Raw genomic sequence first — 26,797 nt, 5'->3', positions numbered from 1 at the left:
GTGCGATTCGCAAAGGCTAATAAGTGACGACACTTTCCGCTTTTGTGATATCTTTCGTTTAAAAAAGTCGTTCCTAAGCAAAAATCAAGTTAAGACGGAAAGTGTCTTCCCGAATTAGCCTGTACGGACTTCACAAGCTCATCTGGGACGGCACTTTACGCACATGCTTTATTTGCAGGGTTCTAAATCGGTAAAAGCTTTATATTATGATTATTTTAGAGCATGGTTAATGTTCAGTACTACTGTTTCCTCTCAAATATCATAACTACAATGAAAATCTGCGAATCTGAAATTATTTTTTTTCAATTAAGTAAATTTACCAAAAACGTGAAAAGGTCCTTTTAAGTGTCGGAAGAAAACGACCTCAGTTTCGTATGTATATACACATGTTTTTTAAGGATTTTAATTCAGTAATAACGTACGTATAAGGAACGCACAATTGGTAGTTGTCGATTCAGGTACAACTTAAAAGTACCTGGTACTCTGTATTAAACAATCAACTTCGGTTATATAAAATACGCTTAAAGGCACTTGGCCATACTCCGGGGTTCTTTTAGTACATTTTCCGTACTCCGGATACTTGAAGTACACTTAAGAGTACCTGGTGTACTTTTTAACAGTTCATGAGCCAACAATTACCAATCGAGCATCAGGGACTATTGAGAAATTACAAAACTTGCATTGACAATCATGGCCATGGTATCCGGTTTCGCAATGGCAGAAGTAGTAAGGAGGAAAGAAACGGTTGGCTTCACATCGACCATGGCTGTGGCATCTGTTTGAATCGCATATGTGTCCTACAATCAACAAATCAAATGCATGCAATTTTTTTTACGTTTTTGAAAAAGGGAAGTAACTGAATTATGGGTTAAAGTCGTAACGTCATTTCCAGCTAATTTATTGTTTGGCGCCGATGTACAATTGTTATGTTCGGTCAAAAGAAAAAAATGAAGTTTATTAATGAAAATAAACTTTTAAAAAGTCTATTGAGGCGAAATCCTATAAACAATTGAGTGAAGTTTTTTCTGCGTAAGAACATAGAATTTTAAAACATCTCAACCTTACTGCCTGAGCCCTTGTTATGAATAATAAAAAAGGTTATTCAGTTATATGTATATTGTTCCTGCCTCAATTTCATTCTAAAACGGTGAAATAAATAGTCAATTGCAACGTCTTGTTAATCTCGGTGTAGCTATGGATTTTGGGTTTTAATTTGTACCTTAGTGTCCACCCAGATTAACCTGTGAAGTCCACACATGCTAATCAGGGACGACACGTTTCGCTTTTATGATATTGCTCGTGTATATAAAGTATCTTCTTAGCAAAAAACTAGTTAAGGGGGAAGGTCTCGTCCCTGAATAGCCTGTGCGGACTACTGACGACACTAAACGCACATGCATTAACCTCCCATTGTCACAGCGCGAGGCCCATATATTTAATGCCATTCTTACCTAGATCTATTTCGCAGAAGCTCCCAACATAATTATGCTCGCAGTGGCAACGTTTGTACCCATCCACTCCTTCGCAGGAACTTCCGTTCTTACAGTCGCTGTTATTGTTACATGCTATAAAAAGCAATATCTTTAAAAAAAATAGATATTCGTCTTTTATCATACCGCTACAGTAATATCTGCCTGATATAACGCTGTCGGATATATTTTTTATCATACCGCTGCCTTGATATCTGCCTGACATATTTTTTATATCAGTTCAACAGGAAGTTCTTATATCAGTCGATAATAGGAGGTAGGTCATATTACTCGGAAAGTATAGTATATAAAGTAATCATTTTTAGTAAAATCGAATCAGATTCAACAAAACAAACACTTTTATACCACGATGTAATATATTTTAAACAACACATGCAACACAAACAGCAAAAAAACATGGTTTACAAATATTAAGCGCACATGCTCATGACGTCATTATTAACAAGTCAAACGAAAAACGTCATATTAATTCCCGCAAAATATGCTGCGTCTTAGCGATTGTTTTTCTCTATTAATTATAAAATTGGGGACGTAGAGGTATGATAAACAGAAAAACAGAGTGTGCTATACATCAGGCTCCACACAAATAAAATAATGGCTCGGCAAACCTCGCCATTAATTTTATTCTAAGCCTCGCTATATTAAACAACTTTTTTTCTAGATTCAAGATTTATTAGATATCATGTAAATAAACGCCTCCGGCCCATAAAATACAGCATTCATTTACAATTACAGTATACAATGATAAATTTCACCTTGTATAAATTGTGGATTTACACTTGTGTTTTGACAAATACACATTTTCAAAATTATACAAAATCCGTGTTTCATGTAAATTTCGCCTGAGTGCTTTGCTATTTAAGATGTGCATCAATTTATGGCAAATAATACATTCTTATGCATAACATTTAAATATCTAGTTAAAACAGGTATTTCATTTTAATAACAATAATACAGATAGACCGATGATAACAGTGCATGCACGTATATAGTTCCATATTTCATATAAGAGAGACTCAAAAATATTAATTTTCGGCATTTTGTGACAATAGTAGAGTCTTTCAATGAAACTATTATACAACAAAAAATATTACACAAACAAGATTTATAATCAAGGTAAATTTATATTCCCAATGACATTAATTAATTTCGTAACATACATTGTAAAATGTTAATTGTTTTATAACAGAAATATCAGTGCTGCTTATTAGGATATTAAATTACGTTTCGTTTCTTTGGCCGTTATACCAATTATACAAATAACTTGTTCGTCTATCAGTGTACTGGGGGCACTCAAAGAACGCATGAAATTCGTTCTCCAATACATGTACGTCAAATCTTGTTAAACAAAATAGGCATGTTCGGTTTTCGTTCGGTACGTTAAAATGCCTGCCAATTTCAATGTTCAATTTATGATTAGAACACCTAAAACGAGCAAATGAGCAACGTGACTTCATCACGTCTATAGTTAAATATTTCTTCAGAGTTAAACGTGATTTAAACTGTAAGTGTCGCAGCGCGGAGATGCATTAATCTCATTGTGCCAGTCCTGGGTTTTACAGTCTTGTATACGCTGTTTAAAACATTGTAAAAATATATTCATATCGCCTACGTCCTGGACAACCCAAACAAAACCAAAACCATAAATAAATAAGAGTTCCTTCAAATATGTTGCCAATTGTTCCTTCCAATATCGTCTTTATGACTTCAGCATTCTGTAACCATTAACTGGATATCTATGCTTAAGCAGTAATTTGTATGTGTGTATTTCTTTTGACCTTGCAGTCAAGGATAACCCATGAAAGTGCTAGCACTTATTTCCAATGGGGTCCATTGTTTTTTGCTGAAGAGACAGCAAGCAGAAGAGACAGTATTGGGATACAAGGCATCCGGGTGCGATACCCTAGCTCTTTGCGAATAGATGCCTTGGTTCTTTAACGTGCTCAGTGTATAGCACCGATACACGCGAGAATTACCTGGGTTTCATACCAGTACATCTCTAGTTGGGTGGGAAACACTTGAAGCATTTCTGAAATATCCAGTGCCCCGGCCGGGAATTGAACCGGGGACCTCTGGAATGGTAGACCAGAGTGTTACCACTCGACCACCGCACCACCCTTAACTTGCTATTCTATATAATTATATCCTGATTTTGATACAAAGCTAATCAATTTGCGTTTCTAAAAAAATAAATGGAAAACAAAGGTTTACGTGTTAAATTGCTGTTGTTGTTTTTACACTTGTTAATCGCATGTCAACTGCATGAAATGTTTGTAAGGAAGTGCACGTTTATTCAAACCACACTAGTGTTCGTAGATAAAAATTATACTTCATGAGATGCACTATTTTGGATTTACTCATTCATTTCTATTGGCAGGTAATTCCCACCACATTTTATAAGCTGTTGATAAAGGTAATTTAAGGTGAAAAGCTGTGTTAGACAGCTACGCCGAAAAATACAAATCCACCAAAAAAAAAACAAAAAAAAAAACGAAAACATATTATAATGTAAATTGTCTTCTCGTTGAATATACTTACATTGCAAAAGGAACCCCAAGGTACTGATAACAGACGATACCACAACAACTGCAAGAAAAACATACCCTAACGGATAAAAACAGATGCCATTAATTGTATAATGTTTAATTAAATGAAAGGCAACCAAAATGTTTTCCTTATACATGCAAACGATTAATTGAAGTCTGTCTTTGTATGACAAATGCTGTTAGATGTGATGAACAGCCAACGCAGCGTATGTGTCATTGCTAGAAGGATACATAAAGCTTGCATAAGTTGACGCCACAATCAACACAAATAGAAAATAGCGTGTGCACAAATACTGAAGCTGTAAGTTAAAGGCACATTTAACAAACTTACATGAACAACTTTTTTTGAGTGCGGGTGGATATAAATTCATAAACTGCGGAAAAAGCCGTAACAATTTCATACACGATTTTTAAAAAGAGCATCGTTGTTTAGTTTCAGATAGACACCGAAAAAGTGGAAACAAATTAAGTTTCAACACGAAAAAATAATATTTAATGTAATAACAAAGGCAACGGTATTGTTCAGTTTTGAAGTAGGTTTTTTATGTATTTATTGATAATTAAACTATTTACATTTAGACAGTATTATTAAACGTTTCACCCAACATTCAAATAACCGGTTTCTAACCTACCAAATGCAACAATGTTCATCTTGTTGAGCCTTGTTAATCCGATTGTAAACTGGTCGAGTCTCTAATGGGCGGTACAATTTATAATACACTTGACGTTTATATAACTTATCTTCATTGGGAAAACATGAACTATCGGTACGATATCACGATTTATTTAGAACTCTTATATTAAAGCTACATGAACATTACGGAAATATGTTTTAGTACTCACTGTCGTACCAAGTCACATCAATAAGTACATCATAATGCACAATGATACTATAAATAGTAAAAACATGAAGTCCCGAGCAACCCGTTATACGTACTATCTTTTTGGCCAAATGAAACCTTAAATTTCCTGTGAGTCCGCGTGTGTACATATTATTTTGATTAAATAGTCATTCAAGTGGCATTTAGACTTATCTTCCAAAACTGACATTTCATAGTGTGAACATAATGGACTCAATAGTCACTACATACATATATGTGCCGTGCTCTGTGAAAAGGGGGTTTAATGCATGTGCATAAAGTGTCGTCGCAGATTAACCTCTGCAGTTCGCACAGGCTAATCAAGGACGACACTTTCCGACAAAACTTGATTCGTGCTAAGAAGAGACTTTCTTTAAAATATTATAAAAGCGGAAAGGTGTCGTCCCTGATTAGCCTGTGCGGACTGCACAATCTAATATGGGACGGCATTTTACGCACATGCATCAAACATCCTTTTCACAAAACACGGCCCAATTTATTTTCGCAAACGGAATCTAGACAAGATCAAAATGTAAACATGTTTATTGTGTAAAAAATCGCTTAAAGGGGTCTTTTCACATGTATTGAAGTTCGTCATTAAATGCTTTACATCGATAAATGTAAACATTGGATCTAAAAAGCTCCAGTAAAAATCAAGAATAAATATTGTTTACCCTCAACAGGGCTCGAACCACTGACCCCTGGAGTCCTGAAGTAAAAGTCTACCACTTAGATTACTCGACCATCCATGCTTTTACAGTGTCAGATGTATTTTATACTTTATATTAGCAATCCTTGAAGTGTCCCAAAATATAACGACAACAACAGAACTCTCCAAATTATTCAATCGTTTCGCGTTGCAACGCTTTATAATTTTCAGGTCTTTAAATCGTCAAAAGAATCATATAACGGCTATTTTAGAGCATGGTAAATGTTCAGTATTACTGTGTCCTCACAAATATCATAACTAAAACGAAAATGTGCGAATCTGAAAAAAACTTTTTTTGTCAATTTATCAAAACGTGAAAAAGTCCCTTTAAATGGTAGCTTTGCTCTTGTTGTAGATGTCTTACATAAAAGAATTATGAAACTATAAATATTATCGGTGCGTTGTACATGAACTTGGCATTAAATCAGCTCGAATATATTTAAAGCGAGACTATACGATTTTGTCAAATATTAATTAATTTAAATAAAATGTGTAAAAAAAACTTATGAAACATATATTTCAATATAAAATAAAAGTTCAGAAGAACATGTGTCGAAACATTCAAAATAAGCCAGATATTTAATTCTGAAATCGAAAATGTCTGTACAGTGGAATTGTCCAGCATGTAAATCATACGTGTACGATGTGAATCTAAATTTAGTATAGCTGTTCATTTTAAATTCCTGCAACGATATGTATTCAAACGACACACGAACACTAACTTAAAAGACAAATGCTTCGGTTATTGTAGGAAAAAACATGTACGAAATATCTTTGTCACAATCGGCTCGGGGCGCTAATTTGTCTTTGCTGCATTTAATGAACTTCGTCTTCAATGTATAATTTTACAATTTATAATTGCCTATTATGTGTTATTGCAACATATTTTATCAATATATTTTAATTTAACACATATAAACAATCGTATAATCTCGCTTTAAGGTCGTGAGACGATTTGAAATTCCGTTATGTATGACATACGTCTATGTAACGTGACAAAACAAAGTTCGATGTATACATTTTAGGAGCCATATTTTGGTTCGAATAAAGCTGTCATTGAAATGGTGAAACATAATCCACACAACAGTGTTTGTTACCACACGTTAATCTTAGTTGTTTTGTTGTAACCGGCGCAGGGCAATAGTTGGGGCAAAGTGATGATCTTATTTGTTAACAAGAAATAATTAAAAAATATATATACGGCGTTGATTGTGGTCGGTGTTTGTGAACGATCAAAAGTTATGTCTATGAGATCAAAAATAGCGAAAGCCTTTTTTCTGCGCAGTTCTTAGCTGTATCACAAGCAAATCAATTACGGCGTCTTGCTCCAGATTTCGTGGCTTTTTTCGCTTTATTAGACATTATGACTCAGATATCTATATTTACAGAATAGAAAAACACAAGAAGCTTGAAAATAAATGAAAGCATAAAAGTCAGCCGGCAACTCTCCAATCTTATTTGATTCCATTATGAATAGTATCGTGAATCATCGTGCTCACGCTTAATAAATTGGTCTAAATGGATAAATATATCTTATCAAATTTATCAAAATTTGTCCTTATCATGCAATTGTTGAAACAACATACAAAATCTACGATTGACATACCATGATAATATCGCCGAATATCTTTATTTAGTATCTTTCTGATCAAAATAAACTTCAGTGCACATAGTTGACGCGATAGCGTTTATATAACGATTTCTGTAAGTAACTGACCTTGCTACCATGCGGGTTGGAATGCAATGCATTAGAGTAAGGTAACAATTCCACTGCTATGTTTTTTAATTAACACACAATTATATTAGTTTATTAATGGATTAATAGTTGCTTTATCTAATGTTTTATATGAATGCAAAAGTATTTATTTGATTGGCACGAAACCAAGGGTTTTGTTAGTTTAGCAACTTGTGTATGTTGAAAGCAATATATTGATGTTGTTAGCCTTTTTATTGGGTGGAATTTAGCTCATCACACATTAAAAATACACCACCATGTCACAACTTATTAAAGTCCTCACGTTTTATAATGGGTTCTGTGTGACTGTGTGTTTTGTGGATGAAATTATTGCTAAAGCGCACTATAGTTCCCAATTTTTAAACCCATTCGAAAAAACACATTTAAAAACTTATCTCCATGCATCTTAAAAACGTCCGGTCCTTAGTGCCACCTTGGAAGTATCATTGGCTTGTTCATTAATTCATCTCAAAACAGAGGTAGTGCCAGAACCAGTTTCCCCCAGAACTCTAGCCCAGTGGATAATACTTTTCATCTGTCTTCTTATGACTTCTTGACACTTAACCCTCAAAATACACATTTAATGTTAAAGCAATGAACCAGATTTTTTTCGTTAATAAAATGTCATCAATTAAACCTTTTCATGAAAGTAACAAATTCAGTTTTGTTCCAATTAAGTTTTTTGTTATTTAATTATGTTTCTCAATTTACCATGTGGTCATTTGAAAAATATTATCATCAGTAATATCCTAATAAATTTTCCTGTGGTTAAAAAAGGTTTGCTTTTTATTTTAAAACAAAAACGAATGGTCCCTAAGTTGCTTTATCATTTGTTATCTTAAATAAATAACACAACCATAAATTTGAGTCTTCTTTTTAACGTTCTTATGGTGAGCTTTTGTGATTGCCTTTTTGTGTTGTGCCGCAGCATATGCCTTGTCAACTCTCTAAAGGCCAAATTTACTCTCAAAACTTCCTGAAACTTGCTCGGAACATTTGTCCCATTGATATCTTAAATGAGTTCTAGTTTATGGAAGATACTGAAACATTTAAAAGGTTATATGTTGTTGCTATTGATGAAAACAAACTCAAACTCTCATTTGAAGTGAAAATAATAATTATCTTTTAAAAATGACAATTGATCGACTGATGTTAAGAGTCAAAATGGAAGGTATGCGTGTAACAAGTCACAAAAAGACGGACAAGAACGCTGGCGACGAAACGGCAGAGGCTGACGATGCAGCGGAAAATGAAGTGTAAGACTAATTGAACCTCAATCTGAGAAAACTGTAGAAAATGACATGCATGAAGTTTCGTCTCTGATTAGCTCGTGCTGACGCCCGGGCAGTACGCCCAGTTTTCGCAGAGTGAGGTGCATATGTATTGTTATAATTCTGGCTCAAAAAGTGTGTAAAGTATTTGAGACTTTGTTCCACCAATTATTGTACATGAATACTCTTCAGGGATAAAAAGTAACTTTAAAGTAGGTTGCCTAGAAGGGCAACTGTCTCTAGTACTTTGGTAGCTTTACCAAAGAGTAGGTAGCCCAGACCCAAATACATGTTTTAATTATCTTATACTAATTTTATCAAAACTTTATCAATATAAAGAAGTGAAACTCCAGCTGCTGGAGCAGTATTGAATTTACATTAAAAACAATTAGTTGGTCCTTTATTTAAGGCAAGTGACCGATTGCCCAAACATTACAAAACAGCACAATACAGCACAATACAAACCAACATAAACATAAAATATGAATAAACTGGGGTCACCGCCTTGGAACGGTCAATGCAAAGCATTGGGGGTTTAAACCTGGTTATAGAGCGCTCAACCTCACACTTGGCCCAGCAATATTCATAATACATTTAAGTGTAAATAAAATTTAACGTCATAGCATTGTAACTCAAATTAAACAATAATAAAAGGGAATTAAAACGCATTCAATTTAAGTACTATTTAATTACTCAATTGCATTGAAGATACAAGAGTAACAGAATTACAACTTTTTGACGAACGATCAAATAAAACTATTAACAATTGTCAACTACATTCCTTCTTTATGGAAAAGATTTGAGAATATAGAATCATAGAGTTAATATCTCAGATAATCATCGCGCAAATACAGGAAGAAGCAGCAATAATGGGTGTAAAAATTCCAGATTAAATAGCTTGGTTGTTTATGTGACTGCTAAACAAATTAAAAATAATTTAATCAAACAAGAAACGCCTATCAGAGAGAAAATATAAATAAAATGGAACGTTATAAACCCAATGACCTATGCATGTAGATTACAACTGGGAAAGTCGGTCGTAAGACTTTAACAGAAAATATTCCAAGATTGCTGTCATGGCTCCACCCATAATAACGCCCTTTTATGTGCCTCAATCTTTCTGCTTTAAAAAATAAAATTGATTTACTGCATAAATCAAAGTACTGAAAGTAATGGTGGGACGATTTTGCTCAAATTTTGTGGTCGTAAAAACACTTAACACCGTGATGCTAGCCAATCACCTTTGTTGAATAAAACAGATGGAATTAAGAAAGGGTGACAGGCTGTCAACATAATATATGATTTAGCTATTTGGGTTAAAAGTAAATGATGCTTTTTAAAACAAGTCATAGTCGTACGTGCCAATTCATAACTGCGAAACGTTTGTGAATACAATGTTGATTTTTATCATTTGAACTGGTGACCTAAGAAGTTTGAGTTATATCTGTTTGTCTCCCAGTCTGTCTGTAGAAAAAAAACTTGTCCTCCTCTTTTAACTGAACAACATTTAAAAATGGCTTTGGACAGTAGAAGACATCTATTGAAATTAGGGTCACTGGGTCAAAGGGCAAAGTCACTATCACACTAAGTGTGCAAATCGTTTCCGATTAATAACTTGTCAACGAATTTACCGATTGGCTTGATATTTTACATGTGCATTGGCCTTGGACAGTGGATGATCCGTATCAAAATTGGGGTAACTCGGTCAAAGGTCAAGGTCACTATCTTACTAAGTGTGAAAATCGTTTCCGATCAAGAACTCGTCAACAAGTTGACCGATTGGTTTTATACTTCACTTGTGCAATGGTATTTGTAAGCAAATGACCTCTATTGAAATTGAGGTCACTAGGTCAAAGGTCAAGGTCACTATGACACTAATTGGTGACTGATCAATAACTCGTCAACGAATTGACCGATTGGCTTGATATTTCACATGTAAATTGGCCATGGACAATAGAAAATCATTCTAGTGAAATTGATGTCACTAGGTCGAAGGCCAAGGTCACTATTTCACTAAGATTAAAAAAAATTTCCGATCAATAACTCGTCAACCAATTTACCGATTGTCTTGATACTTCACATGTGCTTTGGCCTTCGAAAGAAGATGACCCCAATTGAAATTTGGGTCACTAGATCAAAGGTCAAGGTCACTATCACACTAAGTGTGAAAATCCTTTCTGATCAATAACTCGTCAACAAATTGGTTGACTGGCTTGATGCTTCACATGTGGATTGGCATTGAACAGTAAATGACCCATATTGAAATTGGGTTCACTAGGTGAAATGTCAAGGTCACTATTACACTAAGTGTGAAAATCGTTTTCGATCAATAAGTCGTCAATGAATTTACCGATTGTCTTTATACTTCACATGTGCATTAGCCTTGGAAAGTAAATGAACCCTATCGAAATTGGGGTCACTAGGTCAAAGGTCAAGGTCATTATCACACTAAGTGTGCTAATCGTTTCCGATCAATAACTCGTTAACGCATTGATCGATTGGATTAATACTTCATACACATGTGTGTGCATTGGCCTTGGTAAGTAGATGAACCATATTGAAATTGAGGTTACTAGGTGAAAGGTCAAGGCCACTTTCACACTAAGTGATTACCGATCAATAACTCGTCAACGAATTGAAATATTTTCTTAATATTGCACATGTGACTTGGCCGAGGACAGTAGATGACCTCTATTGAAATTGAGGTCACTAGTTCAAAGATCAAGGTCACTATTACACTAAGTGTGAAAATCGTTTCCGATCAATAGCTCTTCAGAAAATTGACCGATTGGTTTGATGCTTTACAGGTGCATTGGCCTTGGGAAGTAGATGACCCCTATTGAAATTGGGGTCACTAGGTCAAAGGTCAGGTCACTGTTACACACTAAGTGTGAAATCTTTTCCGATCAATTACTCGTCAACTTATTCACCGATTGGCATGATACTTCTTATATGGGGTTAATAGGTCAATGGTCAAGGTCACTATTACACTTAGTGTGAAAATCGATTTCGATTTATAAGTCGTCAACGAATTTACCGATTGGCTTGATACTTTACATGTGCATTAGCCTTGGACAATAGATGATCCCTGTTGGATTTGGGGTAACTAGGTAAAAGGTCAAGGTCACTATCACACTAAGTGTGAAAATCGTTTCCGATCTATAACTCGTCAACGAATCGACCGACTGGCTTGATACTTCACATGTGCATTAGCCTTGGAAAGTAGATGGCCGTCAAAGGTCAAGGTCACTGGTTTCCGATTAATAACCTGTCAACGAATTGACCGAATGGCTTGAAACTTCACATGTGCATTGGCCTTTGACAGTGAATGACCCCTATCGAAATTGGGGATACTCGGTCAAAGGTCAAGGTCATTATCACACTAAGTTTGAAAATTGTTTCCGATCAAGAGCTCGTAAATGAATTGACCGATTGGCTTGATATTTCACATATGAATTTGCCTTGGACAGTAGATGACCTCTATTGAAATTGAGGTCACTAGGTCAAAGTTCACTATCACACTAAATGGTGACTGATCAATAACTCTTCAACGAATTGACTGATTGGCTCGATACTTCACATGTGCATTGGCCTTTGAAAGCAGATGGCCCCTATTACAATTGGGGTCACTAGGTCAAAGGTCAAGGTCACTGTTACACACTAAGTTTGAAATCGTTTCCGATCAATAACTCGTCAACTGATTCACCGATTGGCTTGATACTTCTCATATGCATTGGCCTTAGAAGTAGATGACCCCTATTGAAATTGGGGTCACTAGGTCAAAGGTCATTGTCACTGGCACAATAAGTAGGAAAAGCGTTTCTGATCAATAACTCGTCAACGAATCGACCAATTGGCTTGATACTTCCCATGCACATTTGCCTTGGTTGGTAGATTACCCCTATTGAAGTTGGGGTTTCTAGGTCAAAGGTCAAGGTCACTGTCTCAATAAGTGTGAAAATTGTTTCCGATCAATAACTCATCAACGCATTGACCGATTTGCTTGATACTTCACATGCACATTCGCCTTGGACAGTAGATGGCCCCTTTTGAAATTGTGGTCACTGGTTCAAAGCCCTGTTTGAGGGGCATATGTCTCCGACCGCGGAACACTTGTTAATATTTGATCTTGTCACCGAAGTCATCCGAATTCAAACTTGACCTAGATATTGTAAAGATAAACATCTGAGCAAGTTTTTTTAAAGATTAAACCATTTATCCACTGGTGAATATTATAACCGCGTCTTACAATAGGAATATTGAATAGACAATATTGCTTCCATATTACATTATTGATGTGTGTAATATGAAGCTTTTTATTATTGATCTACCTCTGTTACAAAGGGTTAGAGTTAGGGTTGCTATTACCTCATTGTGTTACTTCTGGACTACCCATTTAAATCTGCATATTCATTTTATAAATATCAGCATATGGCATTTACATGGCTCGATGCCTTGTATGCTTATATTACGGGACGTTGGAGGCCTTACATTACAAATTATCAAATTGTGTTATCAAGTGTAATGTGGTTATCAGATTGATAACAACGTTTTTTTAAATGAGTTTTGAACTAGTTTTTGGACACACGTTATTCAGCTTTCAGGCCGGAATAATTTTGTTAATGTTAACCATGTTTCATCAATATGCAAAAATTTCAGCATAAAGAGTTGTAACCAGCTTACAGTCGACATCACTCACTGCACCACGAAGGACGACAATATCAGGGCCATGGTCAAAGTATTAGGGTATTTTACCTATTGAAAGGTTAAAACCTCAAATCGTTGAATTGACCTTTCAAAGGCGGTGATCCCAAGTTTCAATCATTGTTTGTGTATAATTTGAGATCTGTTACATGAGTTGCAGACATTAATTTTTATCCTGCTATAGTTTCTAGAATTTTATTGTTTGCTATAATATTCAAAGTTTGGCTCACTTCAGAGAATACCAGTATAAATTAATGAATTGACAATAAATTGACATTAATTATATTTAGCATTACCATTAAAAATAAAAAATAAATTTTTAACAGTTATCTTACAATTTATTTACTGATAAACCTTTGCAATATTTTTTGAAAATAAAAAAAAATGTAAATGTTGAAATAAAACTTGATAAACACTGCGATGGTGCATTGCAGTCTTTAAACGGTTGGGAATGCATTGAAGTCTTCAAACGTTGGGACTGCATTATTGTCTTCAAACGGTTGTGAATGCATTCCAGTCTTCAAACGGTTGGGAATGCATTGCAGTCTGCAAACGGTTAGTTTAGACCTATTTATTATAGCTCGATACAATCGAAAGCATAAGGCTCTCGAGTCCGTTTCCTGGGCCTAGAACCAGTACTTTGTGTTTTTGGGTGAGATCTAAAGAACATTCCCACAGTGGGGATGGAACCCGTGACCTCCCGGTCGCTAGGCGGACACTATATCCATTACACCACGGCGACCTTCAAACGGTTGGGAATGCATTGCTGTTTTGACGACGTTATCGGGGTTTAGTATAAAAACAATCAGTTCATGATACTTGGTTGTCTCACAAATGTTTCTTTAATGCAATGTAAGATTGCAATATTAACGAATGGGTAAAGCATACATCAGCAAAAATAGTTCATTTTCATGGTGCAGTCAACGATGGTAATGTTAAAAAAGACGTTATGTTTTATTAACAGAAAAACACACATTCCTTATTTTGATAGCTTCAACTATTTTTAAATTCAGAAGATCCAATTATGTAAATATTCCGTTGTGTTTTTCATCCCACAGCGTCAGATACAGATTTGAGATCGCAAGACACTAGCATGCATTAAATTTAAATGTGTACACAAACTAACGCATGCATTAGATGGAAATGTGTGCAAAACCAACGCATGCATGTCATAAGATGGTGTACAAGACAAAAGCATGCATTTGATGAAAATGTATGCAGGACTGACTCAGGCATTTGATGATCATGTGTGCAGGACTAAATCATGCATTTGATAAAAATTTGTGCAAGGCTAGCGCATGCCTTAAAATAAACTGCGAGTTATACTAATACATGCATTTGCTAAAAATGTGTGAAGGACTAACGCATGCATTTGATGAAAATGCGTGCAAGACTAACGCAGTCATTTGATAAAATGTGGATTAGACAAAATGCAAGCATTTGATAAAATGTGTGCAAGATTAATGCATGCATTTGATAAAATGTGGATTAGACAAAACGCATGCATTTGATAACATGTTAGTAAGAATAACGCATGACTTTGATGACACTGTGAGTTAAACTAACGCATGCATTTGATGAAACTGTGAGTTAGACTTACGAATGCCTTTGATGAAACTCTGAGTTAGACTAACGCATGCCTTCGATGAAACTTTTAGTGAGACTTATACATTCATTTAATAAAATTGTATGCAAGACTAGCGGATGCCTTTGATCAAACTTTGAGTTAGACTAGATTTGATAAAACTGTGAGCAATACTAGCGCATGCATTTCATAAAAATGTGTGCAAGACAAACGCATACAGTGTGTGCAATACTAGCGCACGCCTTTGATGGAACTGTGAGTTACACTAATGCATGCATTTGATAAAAAGTGAGTTAGACTAACGCATGCATTTAATAAAATTGTGTGCAAGACTAACGCATGCATTTAATGAAAAATTGAGCATTATGCAATGACCCATTTAGTCCCACGCGCGGTCACCGTAAGGTCGATGCACGTTTGTTTCATTTCAAAACCAATCAAGTGAGTATGCGTTTGATGCGTTTCAAGTGCGTGAATCGTGCGTCAGACGCACGCAAGCTTCACTTCAGTCGTTGGAAAGTTTAAAATATATAATAAGGCGTCCATGTGCTACTATTAAAATTAGTATGAATATGTTAAGAAGATATATAATTAAAAAAACGGAAACAAGGTCTTAATTTTTCAAGTTTATTTGAATTGTTCAACATGCTAATCATTTGATTTTTGGTCAAGTGTGTTTAATTGACAGTGTAAAACAGTTGCGCTTCGCTCGAGCTCACGTGCTCTATAGTGGGAGTTGAATCGCATGGTTGATATGCAATCTGTATAAATAAACAACCGTAACAATAAGTGCATTATACATAGTTTATATGCATCCTCGTCATATCATCATCATCATCCTCCTCCTCCTCCTCCTCCTCATCATCATCATCATCATCATCACCATCCTCATCATCATCATCATCATCATCATCATCATCATCATCATCATCATCATCATCATCATCATCACCATCATCATCATCATCATCATCGTGTCATCACGATTGTCATAAGCATAATAACTTCCAAAAAATTAACGACAAATAACAGTTATACAATCAATACCCCTATCATAAGGACCGTCAATAACATCACCAACAAATAATTGGTGTTAAAGCAATCGCAGCAAAACTAGAACATTATCATTGTCATATTCACCAAGTTGATATATGAATATTAATATTACTCTTTATTTAAACTTTCCCTAGGTTTATAGAGAATTACCATTGAATTAAAACGGATAATTCACTGTTTAATAAAAAATAATCGATAATTTTCCTTGTTTTACCGAAACTATGTGTGGATGTATTTGGTTTTCCAGTTGTGGCCCCCAGTTGTACCAAGGGCGACAACTTAGAAATGAGTTTTTAGAACAACATAAGGATAAGCTTCCCTGGAACATACATGTAATGATATGTGGGGCACCCAACAGTGAAAAAGATTGTCCAGAATGGCAAAAATAATCATTTGTAAGGATAAAAGAAAAATGTCATACAAATACCGATTTTAATTCACTCGTGATCATAGATAAAATATTTTTCTATGACCACTCGTAAATTAAAATCGATATTCCACAAAATCCAACAAATATTCTCGATTCAATTTCATGATGTTCAGTATCTTTAATGATTTATCGTTGCTGCAATCTTCATTTCTGTACAGTTTTAATAGCATATAGTTAGTGACTCAATTCCGCATGTTTTATGGAGTTACACTCAAAATTACAGAGTCAAACTTGGTCCTATGGTGTATTACCATGTAACTTTAAAGGGATGTCATCGTTTTCATATCCTTTTTAAAGTTCGCCAATAAGTTTTTGGTCTTGAAAGCAACAAGATGTAGCTATGGTCTGTTTGTTACTTTGATAACGCCAATAAAGACGAGCAATACAAATTGAGTGAATTTTACAGTGTTATTCTTATTTATCTCAAATTGTTAGTTATTGTTAGTTTCTTTATGTGTCGTGTTTAGTTGCTTTTTCAATCTGAATATTTTTGGCACATTCGTTTTTTTTTTGTTTAGAAACAAGATATCAGTTAGTTGAATATAAACAAACGTTTTAAAATCAGTTTCATCCGAATAACAAAATATATATTATTATTACGGATTTTTTCGTTATTGGTCAATTACGCATTGTCCACGCAAAAGATAATTTAAAAAAAAAAATTGAAAGGCACCGGAGTAACCACATTTCAAGGGTCAATTAAAATCATAAGATAATGGGCACGGATGATTGTCAATGTTGTCGCAATGACAAAATGTTCGAAGATTTTACTTATTTATTAATCTATCAAACACAATTGTGTTATAGCAAATGCAGCTTTGTTGATTCGCATACCTTAAAGCCCTCGGGTTCCGGCAGACATTCCAAAAAGATTCCTGACCGATGAGTGTTAGGACTGTATGTGCCAAATGTTTCAATCACTGGTGTGTATGGAGGTACAGCCGCGCAGTTGTACATGACCTTGAAAGAAATATGGGCGACCGTTGAAAGAAACATAGTAATGACCATTAAAGAAACATGGACATGAACTTGAAAGTTACATCTACATGATATTGAAAAAAACATGGTCACGATTTGTAGTTGACCTTGAAAGAAACATGGACTCGATCTGTAGTTTCCATTGAATGAAACATGGACACGATCTGTCTTCCTCTCCAATTAAAAAAGTTTGGGACACTCTGATGAATAAAAACAGCGGCCGATTTGTATCATATGCTTAGCAACGAAGCGCACACCTGCTCAAATGTTTCTGGCATGCGCATTTTTTGGTAAACACATGCGTTCCGATAAAGCTCGATCAATACCGCAGTGAAATACGTTTACTAGGCGTTATCTTATATTATCTTCGACGTATATTGGTTAGTAATATGCCAGCATTTGATTCTTTGTTTTTCAGCCTAAACAAATGTGAGAACATTAATTGTATAACAGGTTCAGATTGCTCTGTCTACTTATACATGGGTACCGCAAAACGCGTATCTTACCTGGTGCCCTATTTTCCATCCCTTTGGGTCTGTATTCGTAAGAGTACAGTGGTTGAGTACGAATGCTTCTGGGGACGAATGGTTACCGGATTTCGGGCAAACCGACGCAAGGGCATTGTGGGAAATAATAGTTCCAGCAATGTCGAACACAGTTTTGAATTTCGAACAGCGAGGTGTGTCTGAAAGTTACACAAATATTCTCATGTGTGCGTACTGACAGTTTGCGCATTATTTCATTCTCAAATTTAAAAATTAAATGAATACCAAGAACATAAATGGTACATATCACTTTTATAAACGATTATTAAATGATTTGATGATCTGCAATTTGTATCGTTCAGTTTTCACCCTTAAACTCGTCGTTTTAAACTAAGTTTCTTAAATAAAGTATAGCTTGTCCCGGATTACCCGTTAGGCAAAGAAAACAACTGCCCATGGGCCCCGCGACTTTAATGGACCACATCAGACCGTGAATATACAGTCTTCAGTGATTGTTTTCTTAATTTCTTTATCTAATAATTATAAAGGCGTATTGTCATTGTGGCATTACCATTAAAGTTAATACCCATACAAGGCCATTTCCAAAAGTTATTATTATTGCTGTAATAAAAAATGCGAGAATCTTAATTGTCAGTTTGAGGTCTTGAACATTTACTATTTTTCAACATATAGCGAGTGATTGAAAATATAAGCCTTGTTCTGAGAAACCTGGGTTTTAATAAATGTGCGTAATGTGTCGTCTCAAATCAGCCTGTGGAGTCCGCACAGGCTTATCGGTGACGACATTTTCCTCTTTTATTGTATTTTTTCGTTTCAATGAGGTCTCTTCACAACGAAAATCCAGTTCAGACGGAAAGTGACATCCCTAATAAGCTTGTGTGCGCTGGACAGGCTAATCTGGGACGACACCTAACCCACATACGTTAGGTCCAGTGCGCGCTGAAGAGGCTAATCTGGGACGACACCTAACCAACATACATAAGGTCCAGTGCGTGCTGGACAGGCTAATCTGGGACGACACCTAACCCACATACATAAGTTCCAGTGCGCGCTCAACAGGCTAATCTGGGACGACACCTAACCCACAAACATTAGGTCCAGTGCGCGCTGAACAAGCTAATCTGTGACGACACTTAACCCACATACATTAGGTTCAGTGCGCGCTGAACAGGCTAATCTGGGACGACACATAACCCACATACATTAGGTTCAGTGCGCGCTGGACAGGCTAATCTGAGATTACACCTAACCCACATACATTAGGTCCAGTGCGCGACGAAACAGGCTAATCTGGAACGACACTTAACCCACATACATAAGTTCAGTGCGCGCTGGACAGGCTAATCTGGGACGACACCTAACCCACAGACATTAGGTCCAGTGCGCGCTGGACAGGCTAATCTGGGACAACACTTAAACCACATACATTAGGTTCGGTGCGCGCTGGAACAGGCTAATCTGGGACGACACCTAACCCACATACATTAGGTCCAGTGCGCACTGGACAGGCTAATCTGGGACGACACATAACCCACATACATTAGGTTCAGTGCGCGCTCAGCAGGCTAATCAGGGACGACACCTAACCCACATACATTAGGTCCAGTGCGCGCTGGACAGGCTAATCTTGGATGACACCTAACCCACATACATTAGGTCCAGTGCGCGCTGGACAGGCTAATCTGGGACGACACCTAACCCACTTACATAAGGTCCAGTGCGCGCTGGACAGGCTAATCTGGGACGACACCTAACCCACATGCATTAGGTCCATTGCGCGCTCAACAGGTTCATCTGGGACGACACCTAACCCACATACATTAGGTCCATTGCGCGCTGAACAGGCTAATCTGGGACGACACTTAACCCACATACATTAGATCCAGTGCGCGCTGGACAGGCTAATCTGGGACGACACATAACCCGAATACATTAGGTCAAGTGCGCGCTGGACAGGCTAATCTGGGACGACACCGTACCCACATATATTAGGTCCAGTGCACGCTCAGCAGGCTAATCTGGGACGACACCTAACCCACATACATTAGGTCCAGTGCTCGCTGGACAGGCTAATCTGGGACGACACCTAACCACATACATCAGGTCCAGTGCGCGCTGGACAGGCTATTGTGGGACGACACCTAACCCACATAGATTAGGTCAAGTGCGCGTTGGACAGGCTAATCTGGGACGACACCTAATCCACATACATTAGGTCCAGTGCGCGCTGGACAGGCTAATCTGGGACGACACCTTACCCACATACATTAGGTCCAGTGCGCGCTGGACAGGCTAATCTGGGACGACACCGAACCACATACAATAGGTCCAGTGCGCGCTGGACAGGCTAATCTGGGACGACACCTAACCAACATACATTAGGTCCAGTACGCGCTGAAGAGGCTAATATGGGACGACACATAACCCACATACATAAGGTCCAGTGCGCGCTGGACAGGCTAATCTGGGACGACACCTAACACATTCATTAGGTCCAGTGCGCGCTGAAGAGGCTAATCTTTGACGACACCTAACCAACATACATTAGGTCCAGTACGCGCTGAAGAGGCTAATATGGGACGACACATAACCCACATACATAAGGTCCAGTGCGCGCTGGACAGGCTAATCTGGGACGACACCTAACACATTCATTAGGTCCAGTGCGCGCTGAAGAGGCTAATCTGGGACGACACCTAACCCACATACATTAGGTCCAGTGCGCGCTGGACAGGATAATCTGGGACGACACCTCACCCACATACATTAGGTCCAGTGCGCGCTGGACAGGCTAATCTGGAACGACACCTAACCCACATACATTAAGTCCAGTGCGCGCTGAACAGGCTAATCTGGGACGACACCTAACCCACATACATAAGGTCCAGTGCGCGCTTGACAGGCTAATATGGGACGACACCTAACCCACATACATTAGGTCCAGTGCGCGCTGGACAGGATTATCTGGGACGACACCTCACCCACATACATTAGGTCCAGTGCGCGCTGGACAGGCTAATCTGGAACGACACCTAACCCACATACATTAAGTCCAGTGCGCGCTGAACAGGCTAATCTGGGACGACACCTAACCCACATACATAAGGTCCAGTGCGCGCTTGACAGGCTAATCTGGGACGACACCTAACCCACATACATTAGGTTCAGTTTTACCAGAACGAGACTAATATGAACGAACTGCTTACCTGAGTACATTTGTAACTCGGTTGTTGTCGCAACCGTCGGTGTAGTTGGATTAAATGTTGTGCCTGACGTAGTTGTTGTTGTTGTTGTTGGCTTGTGGGTTGTGGTCATCACTGTGTTAGGTGGTGTTGTGGTTTTATGAGTATGATGCGATGTTGTTGGTGTTGTTTGTATCAGTGTTGTTGTTGGTCTAGTTGTTGTTGGTGGTGGTGTTGTAGGCAATGTTGTTGTTGGTGTTGTTTTTGTTGTTTGTATAAGTGTTGTTGTTGGTGGTGTTGATGGCAGTGTTGTTGTCGGTTGTGGTTGTGTAGCCGCCAAATGTGTGGCTGGGGCGTCTAAAATGTAAAATACGTTTTCTTTACTTTGAACGTAAAGGGGTAAATTGCTCTTCCATCTTAAATGGAAGTTCGTGTAAATGATTGATACTCTTTAATGATTAACATTTTAAAGATTAAAAATGTTGTATTTAAATTATTAAACCTTTACAGACAAAATTTGCGTTTTAATGCTTATCATAATAGTGCAATTGTTCCTAGATAATTCAATTTGAGATAAGCTGTTGCTCTATATTACACATTCAAACATTAACTTACTTTTTCCAACTGTAATGGGCCTTTTCACAGATTTTGACAGATATTGAAGTAGGCCATTCAATGCTTTATATTGATAAATGTAAACATTGGATCTAAAAAGCTCCGGTAAAAAAGCAAGAATACAATTAAAGGAAGAAAAAACATTTACCCTCAACTGGGCTCGAACCACTGACCCTAGAGAAAAAGTAGATCGCTTAGACCACTCGGCCATTGGCGCTCATACAATTATTGCTGTATTTTATACTTTATATAGCAATCCTGGCAGTATCACAAAATATAACGACAAAAACAGAACTCACCAAATTATTCAATAGTTTCGCGTTGCAACACTTTATAATTTTCAGGTTTTCAAATCGTCAAAAGATGCATATAATTGATATTTAAGAGCATGTTATATATTCACTATTACTGTTTCCTCACAAATATCATAACAACAACGACAATTTGCGAATCTAAAGCAATTTTGTTTTTAAATTTGTCAATTTACCACAACGTAAAACGGCCCCTTTAACACTTTTCATGAAAGCCTTCTCGCGCACATTACCAATTAAACATAAAAGCAACTTCATATCATTAATAAACGTTTAGCCCTTTGATGTTGTTGTTGTTGTTGTTGCGTGTACGATGCATGACAATCTGATTGACATTCAAATGGGCCGTAAAAAAGGGGTTTAATGCATGTGAATTTCGCACAGGCTAATCAGGGAACACACAGTCCGCTTTATTGATATTTTTCGTTTAAAGAAAGTATTTTCTAAGCAAAAATCAAGTTAAGACGGAAAGTGTCGTCCCGGATTAGCATGTGCGAACTTCTAGGGGCTAATTTTACGCACATGCATACTATTCAGGGTTTGTCAACTGTCAAAAGATTCATACTATGATTATTTTAGAGAATGATAAATGTTCAGTACTACTGCAAATATCGTAACTACAACGAAACATTTGCGAATCTGATACAATTTTTTTTTCAATATACCAAAACGTGAAAAGGTCCCTTTAAGTGTCGGAAGAAAAAGTCCTCAGTTTCCTATGTATATACAAATGGTTTCTAAGGATGTTAACTAAGTAATATTGTACGTATAAGGAACGCTCAATTGGTCGTTGTCGATTCAGGTACAAGTTAAACGAACACCTCGTAGTCTGTATTAAACAATATACCCTGGGTATATAAAATTAAGGTTCTCTGTCATACTCCGGGGTACTATTAAGTACATTTTCCGTACTCCGGATACTTGAAGTACACTTAAGAGTACCTGGTGTACTTTTTAACTGTTCATGAGCCAACAATTACCAATCGAGCATCAGGGACTATTGAGAAATTACAAAACTTGCATTGACAATCATGGCCATGGTATCCGGTTTCGCAATGGCAGAAGTAGTAAGGCGGGTAGAAACGGCTGGCTTCACATCGACCATGGCTGTGGCATCTGTTTGAATCGCATATGTGTCCTACAATCAACAAATCAAATGCATGCTAAAAAAAATTAAGTTTTTGAAAAATGGAAGTAACTGAATTATGGGTTCGTAACGTCTTTTCATGCTAATTTATTGTTTGGCGCCGATGTACAATTGTTATGTTCGGTCAAAAGAAGAAAATTAAGTTTATTTATGAAAATAAACTTTGAAAAAGTCTATTGAGGCGAAATCTATAAAAAAAAATAGTGAAGTTTTTTCTGCGAAAGAACATAAAATTTTAAAACACCTCAACCTTACTGCCTGAGCCCTTGTTATGAATAATAAAAACGGTAATTAAGTTATATGTATATTGTTCCTGTCTCAATTTCATCTTAAACGGTGAAATAAATGTCAATTTCAACGTCTTGTTAATCTTGGTGTAGATATTGATTTTGGGTTTTAATTTGTACCTTAGTGTCGACCCAGATTAACCTGTGAAGTCCACACATGCCAATCAGGGACGAGACGTTTCGTTTTTATGATATTCCTCGTGTATATAAAGTAACTTCTTAGCAAAAAAACTAGTAAAGGGAGAAGGTCTCGTCCCTGATTAGCCTGTGCGGACTTCTGACGACACTGAACGCACATGCATTAACCTCCCATTGTCACAGCGCGAGGCCCATATATTTAACGCCATTCTTACCTAGATCTATTTCACAGGAGTTCCCAATATAATTATGCTCGCAGTGGCAACGTTTGTACCTATCCACTCCTTGGCAGGAACCTCCGTTCTTACAGTCGCTGTCATTGTTACATGCTATAAAAAAGCAATATCTTTAAAAAAAATAGATATTCGGCTTTTATCATACCGCTACAGTAATATCTGCCCGATATAACGCTGTCGGATATATTTTTTATCATACCGCTGCCTTGATATCTGCCTGACATATTTTTTTTATATCAGTTCAACAGAAAGTTCTTATATCAGTCGATAATAGGAGGTAGGTCATATTACTCGGAATCATCTATAAAGTAATCATTTTTAGTAAAATCGAATCAGATTCAACAAAACAAACACTTTTATACCAAGATGTTATATATTTTAAACAACAAATGCAACACAAACAGCAAAAAAACATGGTTTACAAATATTAAGCGCACATGCTCATGACGTCATTATTAACACGTCAAACGACAAACATCATATTAATTTCCGCAAAATATGCTGCGTCTAAGTGATTGTTTTTCTCTAGTAATTATTAAATGGGGGACGTAGAGGTATGATAAACAGAAAAACAGAGTGTGTTATACATCACGCTCGACACAAATAAAATAACGGCTCGGCAAACCTCGCCATTAATTTTATTCTAAGCTTCGCTATATTAAACAACTTTTTTCCAAGATTCAAGATTTATTAGATGTCATGTAAATAAACGCCTCCGGCCCATAAAATACAGCATTCATTTACAATTACAGTATACAATGATAAATTTCACCTTGTATTAATTGTGGATTTACACTTGTGTTTTGACAAATACACATTTTCAAAATTATACAAAATCCGTGTTAATTGTAAATTTCGCCTGAGTACTTTGCTATTTAAGATGTGCATCAATTTTATGGCATATAATACATTCTAATGCATAACATTCAAATATCTAGTTAAAAAAGCTATTTCATTTTATTAACAATAATACAGATAGACCGATGATAACAGTGCATGCACGTATATAGTTCCATAATTCATATGAGAGAGACTCAAAAATATCATTTTTCGGCATTTTGTGACAATAGTAGAGTCTTTCAATGAAACTATTATACAACAAAAAATATTACACAACAAAGTTTGTAATCAAGGTAAATTTATATTCCCAATGACATTAATTAATTTCGTAACATACATTGTAGAATGTTAATTGTTTAATAACAGAAATATCAGTGCTGCTTATTAGAATATTAAATTACGTTTCGTTTCTTTAGCCGTTATACCAATTATACAAATAACTTGTTCGTATATCAGTGTACTGGGGACACTCAAAGAACGCATGAAATTCGTTCTCCAATACATGTACGTCAAATCTTGTTAAACAAAATAAGCATGTTCGGTTTTCGTTCGGTACGTTAAAAGGCCTGCCAAGTTCAATGTTCAATTTATTATTAGAACACCTAAAACGAGCAAATGCGCAATGTGACTTCACCACGTCTATAGTTAAAAATTTCTTCGGAGTTAAAAGTGATTAAAACTGTTTGTAAGTGTCGCAGCGCGGAGATGCATTAATCTCATTGTGCCAGTCCTGGGTTTTACAGTCTTGTATACGCTGTTTAAAACATTGTAAAAATATATTCATATCGCCTACGTCCTGGGCAACCAAAACAAAACCAAAACCATATGTAAATAATAGTTCCTTTAAATATGTTGCCAATTTTTTCCTTCCAATATCGTCTTATGACTTCAGCATTCTGTAACAATTAACTGGATATCTATGATCAAGCAGTAACTTGTTATTCTATATAATTTTATCCTGATTTTGAAATAAAGCTATACAATTTGCGTTTCTAAAAAAATTAAATGGAAAACAAAGGTTTACGTTTTAAATTGCTGTTGTTTTTTTTACAAGTGTTAATCGCATGATAACTGCATGAAATGTTTGCAAGGAAGTGCACGTTTATTCAAATCACACTAGTGTTCGTAGATAAAAATTTACTACATGAGATGCACTATTTTAGATTTATTCATTCATGTCAACTGGCAGGTAGACAGCTACGCAAAAAATATACAAATCGGCCCTAATGTATAACAAATTAACGAAAACATATTATTATGCATGCAATACCGCTACATGTATATAAATTCTTTTCTCGTTGAATCTACTTACATTGAAGAAGGAACCCCAAGGTACTGCTAAAAGATGATACCACAACAACTGCAAGAAAAACATACTAAAAGTGGAAACCAATTAAGTTTCTACACGAAAAAAAAATACATAATGTAATAACAAAAGAACAGTATTGTACAGGTTTGAAGTAAGTTTTTTATGTTTTTATTGATAATTAATCTATTTACATTAAGTCAGTGTAATCAAGTATACACCTAACATTCAAATTATCGGTTTCTAACCTACCCAATGCAAAAATGTTCATCTTGTTGAGCCTAGTTATTCCGATTGTAAAGTGTTCGAGTCCCTAATAGGCGGTACAATTTATAATACACTTGACGTTTATATAACTTATTTTCATTGGGAAAACATGAAATTTCGTCACGATATCAAGATTTATTTAGAACTCTTATATTAGAGCTACATGAACATTACGGAAATGTGTGGTACTCACTGTCGTACCAAGTCACATCAATAAGTACATCATAATGCACAAAGATACTATAAATGTAAATACAATGAAGCCACGGGCAACCTTTTTTACGTATTAATATCTTGTTGGCCAAATGAAACCTTAAATTTCCTAAGAGTCCGTGTGTGTACATATTCTTTTTATAAAATTGTCATTCAAGTGGCATTTAGACTTATCTTCCAAAACTGGCATTTCATAGCGTGAACATAATGGGCTCAATAGTCAATACATACATATATGGGCTGTTAAATTGAGGTTTAATGCATGTGCGTAAAGTGTCGTCCTAGATAAGCCTGCGCAGTCCGCATAGGCTAATAAGGGACGACAATTTCCGGCATAAGTTGATATTTTCTAAGAAGAGACTTTCTTTAAACATAAAATATCATA

At 36.3% G+C, this 26,797-nt stretch overlaps 2 protein-coding genes across 2 annotated transcripts in view; both read right to left on the bottom strand.

Annotated features, from left to right (window-relative positions):
* Positions 1–26,797, bottom strand: part of LOC127847405 (uncharacterized) — a 54,739-nt gene that overhangs the window by 4,203 nt on the left and 23,739 nt on the right. The window lies entirely within an intron of this gene.
* Positions 681–26,350, bottom strand: LOC127847403 (integumentary mucin C.1-like). Its single transcript, XM_052379274.1, has 10 exons — positions 26,185–26,350; positions 25,939–25,986; positions 23,766–23,879; positions 23,000–23,116; positions 21,077–21,409; positions 17,871–18,049; positions 17,221–17,346; positions 4,029–4,076; positions 1,452–1,565; positions 681–797 (listed from the first exon to the last, which is right to left on the bottom strand). Exons 1-9 carry the CDS (start codon positions 26,201–26,203, stop codon positions 1,458–1,460), a joined length of 1,092 nt encoding a protein of 363 aa, XP_052235234.1. The 5' UTR covers positions 26,204–26,350; the 3' UTR covers positions 681–797; positions 1,452–1,457.

Source organism: Dreissena polymorpha, chromosome 10 (assembly GCF_020536995.1).
Source record: "Dreissena polymorpha isolate Duluth1 chromosome 10, UMN_Dpol_1.0, whole genome shotgun sequence".
Lineage (NCBI taxonomy): Eukaryota > Metazoa > Mollusca > Bivalvia > Myida > Dreissenidae > Dreissena > Dreissena polymorpha.
The sequence above is the reverse complement of the archived record's forward strand: the minus strand, read 5'-3'. Positions and strand labels throughout refer to the sequence as shown.

What these genes read in the sequence shown, in the direction of transcription:
- LOC127847403 (XM_052379274.1), bottom strand. An exon ending in CGAGTTACAAATGTACTCAG is followed by an intron (nt 18,050 to 21,076) that starts GTAAGCAGTTCG and finishes TGTAACTTTCAG; the next exon opens with ACACACCTCGCTGTTCGAAA. An exon ending in CGGAACCCGAGGGCTTTAAG is followed by an intron (nt 4,077 to 17,220) that starts GTATGCGAATCA and finishes TTTTTCTTGCAG; the next exon opens with TTGTTGTGGTATCGTCTGTT.